Here is a 3,686-nt window from a genome sequence, read left to right on the forward strand (position 1 = left end):
TGGAAAATTAATTATTAATATCAAGTGCATTGATTAAACAATAAAGTGTGTGAAATTTTCACAATCAAGTTCGTATCAATTACACATACACTTTTCCAATAAAAATGAACAATCAAGTTAAGCTACCATAACGATTATTTGCCAGTTTATTGTGCACTACGTCGAAGGAAATTGATAATAGCTTATAAAATTGATTTAACGTATTGTTTTGAATAAACAAACAAAAATCAACGAATCGTCATACAGACGAACGATCGAACAAAATCTCGGGACTATTCCTACGACTGCTAAAGAAAAACAATTCTTACAAATATGAATAATCTAAATCTAGGACATTTATATAACTGCACTGCATCGATTCTAGAGCGCAATGTTACGTTGCTATTAAGACTAAATCTTAGTGAGATACGTTATTTTATTGAAGAGACATTAAATAAGTCAACTAGACGTGAAATTCTACGGCAAGCACTTTATGACTGCATCCTCGTTAATCAGGAACGACCATTCGATTTGCCATGGTGGCAAAAGCTCTTCTGGTCTTTGATATTTGCAGTGATACTGCTCGTCGCAACTGGTGGCAATATTATCGTTATGTGGATCGTACTTGGTAAGAAGACTGATTGTATAAACGTAATATAGCATGACCGAGAAGTTTCCTCTTGTTAGTGAACTTCGCATTCCTATGCATATAAATTATTTCAAAGTGGAACTCTTTCTCTCTCTTTTTGAGATTAAAATATTTGTATTACCAATAACGATCATGTATAGCTTTTATTTACAATTAATAATCTAATTTTATTATCAGTTGCAAAAAGTGTATAAATTAAAATTATGCAAGCTTAATTACATATGACGATAAAATTACAATAAATCAAATTAAAATTTTTGGACAATAATTAATTATAAAGTTACTTAGGTAAAATTTTTTTTAAATATTCAACTAAAAAGTAAATTTTTAATATTTTTGTAAATGCAATCACAATGTTTATTTACATATAATATTTTATTTATAAGAATATTATCTGTACACGATAAATAAGATAAATGAAAAAGATTCAGATTGAAAAAAATCTTAACAATCCTTAACAAAGCATTTTGTTATTATTAAATATTAATTAATTAAAATTATATAAGCTATTTAACAAAACTTGCTAGAAAATAATAAAATAATATACAAAAAACAGTGACTGTTATGAATTTTTTATCAAGATGGTATTATTTGAGAAATTGCATAAAGCCAATAATCTTCCAAATAAGTAGAATAGTAATCTATTAATACAAAAATTGTCCACATTTTCTGCTTTATGCATATTTTTGATAATATAATACATTGTATTATTATATTATTAATAACTTCACAATTAAACTCGTTTTTAACTTTCTTTAAAGACAAGTTTTTCTCTTATCTATAAATATTAGACAAATATTGACAAGAATTAAATCTACATTATAAGATTATTATGTTCACGTGTATATTAATGAATATCTAAAATTTTAATTCACTTTAATTTGTGTATTTTTTATTCAAATAAAGGCTATCATGACATACAATTTATCCATTCTCATTCCGCTTTTTATATAATAAAATAATTAAGCAAAATTTGTAATTATTATAAAAGAAACAAAGTACAGACGTAAATTTAGAAAATAAGTATTTCTTTTATAATGTGAACTATAGAGTGATATATACATGTAAATTTTATAGCATATTGCTTTGTTCTTTAAAAGCTGTCTTTGAATTCTATCTTGAGAAATTAAAATTAAATGTACATTCTGTTTAATATAGATAGGCTCTTAAAGTATCTGCATATTATATTACGTTAATAGTATTAACAATATTAAATATCTTCGCTGTGTTCAATATAATTGAGTGACAGCTGATTGGATAGATTTCTTTTAGAAAGTTAAATGTATATTCAAGAGGTTAAATAACATTACAATATTTAAATAAGTATTCTATAAAAATTAAATAGTCATATGTGATAGAAAATACTGATGTTTTTGATTATGAAGAAAAAGTATGCTTTTTTTCGAATATCAAAACTGATTACGTTTTATTATCCCAAATCAAATATATATATATATATATATATTTGTAAACATCTATATATTTTAAATAAAAAAATTACTTTTTTAATAAATATGTCTTCATTCTTGTGTTGTTATATATAAATATTATATTAAAATTACTTATTTAATAATAATATTTCTTCACTCTTATAATATTATTTAGTATAAACATATTATTATGTAATATAAATATTTACATCTTTGAAATATTCAGTTGTTTAATTTGAGCGATTGAATATTTTATTTCTTATATATTTTGTGCTGAAAATCATTCCTTTTGACATGATACAAACACTCATATAATAAAAACAAATAGAGTATGAAACGAAATAACTTTTACATATCAAAACACATTATCTACATCAGAAGAACAACTTTGGTTACAACTTTGGTTATAACTTTTATATAAATTTTATTTATACAACTGAAGGAAAATATTTTGTTGAATTACTTAATAATTGTAGATAGTCCAATGTATATTAAACTACAGTACTATTAATTTTCATATGTTAAAAATGTAATAATAAAAATAGATGTAATACTTTTCTGTTAAAAAAACTGATAAATTTTTATCATTTTAAAATCATAACAGAAATTTATAAATAATAATTTTAATAATTGATGACAATATATTGTTATGAATTTCTATTTCATAAAAGATTGATATTTCACAAAGATACTTTTTTCGCATTTAGAATTTAACTTAATAAATAAAAAAATAAATTTATATATAAGGAAAATTTCATATTTTCAATTGATATTTATGTAAAATCATCGGCATTTCGATTATCTTATTCTTTTTCTTTTTTCTTCATGTAAACTATACTAGTGTCTTTTGTTACATATATATCTGATTTTGATCCGTATCTACGTGACAAGCATTCTTATAATCAAAGATAAACAATTTTTTATTAGCGAATAAATACAACAAAACATACAATAACTACGAGCCACGTGACGGATTTATGTATTTTTACACATATAAAGTGTATAGTAAATAGTTATACGTACTAACATACAAACAAAACATACTAAACATGTCACTATTTGATTAAATTTTTCATGTCACTATTTGATCAATATTTGATTAAATTTGATATATTCATGATTTCACATTCATGATAAAAATATTTTTACATGCTCAAGAAAATAAAATATTAGAAAATTGTGTAAAAAAAATTCTCAATCTTGATATATTTTTTTAATAGATAAATCGTAACAATAACAATTTTAGCTTTGCAAAATTTTGCAAATTTTTCTTTTTAGCATCTACAAATTTCATTTTTTACAATAATTATTCTTATGTATCTTTAACAAATAAATATTTATTTTTATTTTAAAATTATTAAAAGTAAATATCTAATGTTAATATTTAACTCTATTTAATTTATAATATAATTTGAATGATACATTATCATATATTAAAAAATCATTATATAGAATTTACTTTATTACCCATATATTATACACAGAAATACCAAGTTTATTTATATATTATTCATATATTTATTATTTGAATATTGTAATTATAATAAAATTTATGTATAACTATGTGTATATTCATATTTTATAATAATTAATTTACAAAGTTTCTAAAATCTTAGATATGATGAATA

The 3,686-nt window shown here is 21.6% G+C and overlaps 1 protein-coding gene across 1 annotated transcript in view; it reads left to right on the forward strand.

Moving 5' to 3' along the window:
- The first annotated feature begins 312 nt into the window (after positions 1-312).
- Positions 313-3,686, forward strand: part of LOC105627649 (tachykinin-like peptides receptor 86C) — a 50,550-nt gene continuing 47,176 nt past the window's right edge. The window contains exon 1 of the mRNA XM_012208927.1: positions 313-607. Coding sequence (XP_012064317.1) covers positions 313-607 — 295 coding nt within the window. The remainder of the gene's footprint in view (positions 608-3,686) is intronic.

Source organism: Atta cephalotes (assembly GCF_000143395.1).
Source record: "Atta cephalotes unplaced genomic scaffold scaffold00009, whole genome shotgun sequence".
In the NCBI taxonomy this organism is placed as follows: Eukaryota; Metazoa; Arthropoda; class Insecta; order Hymenoptera; family Formicidae; genus Atta; species Atta cephalotes.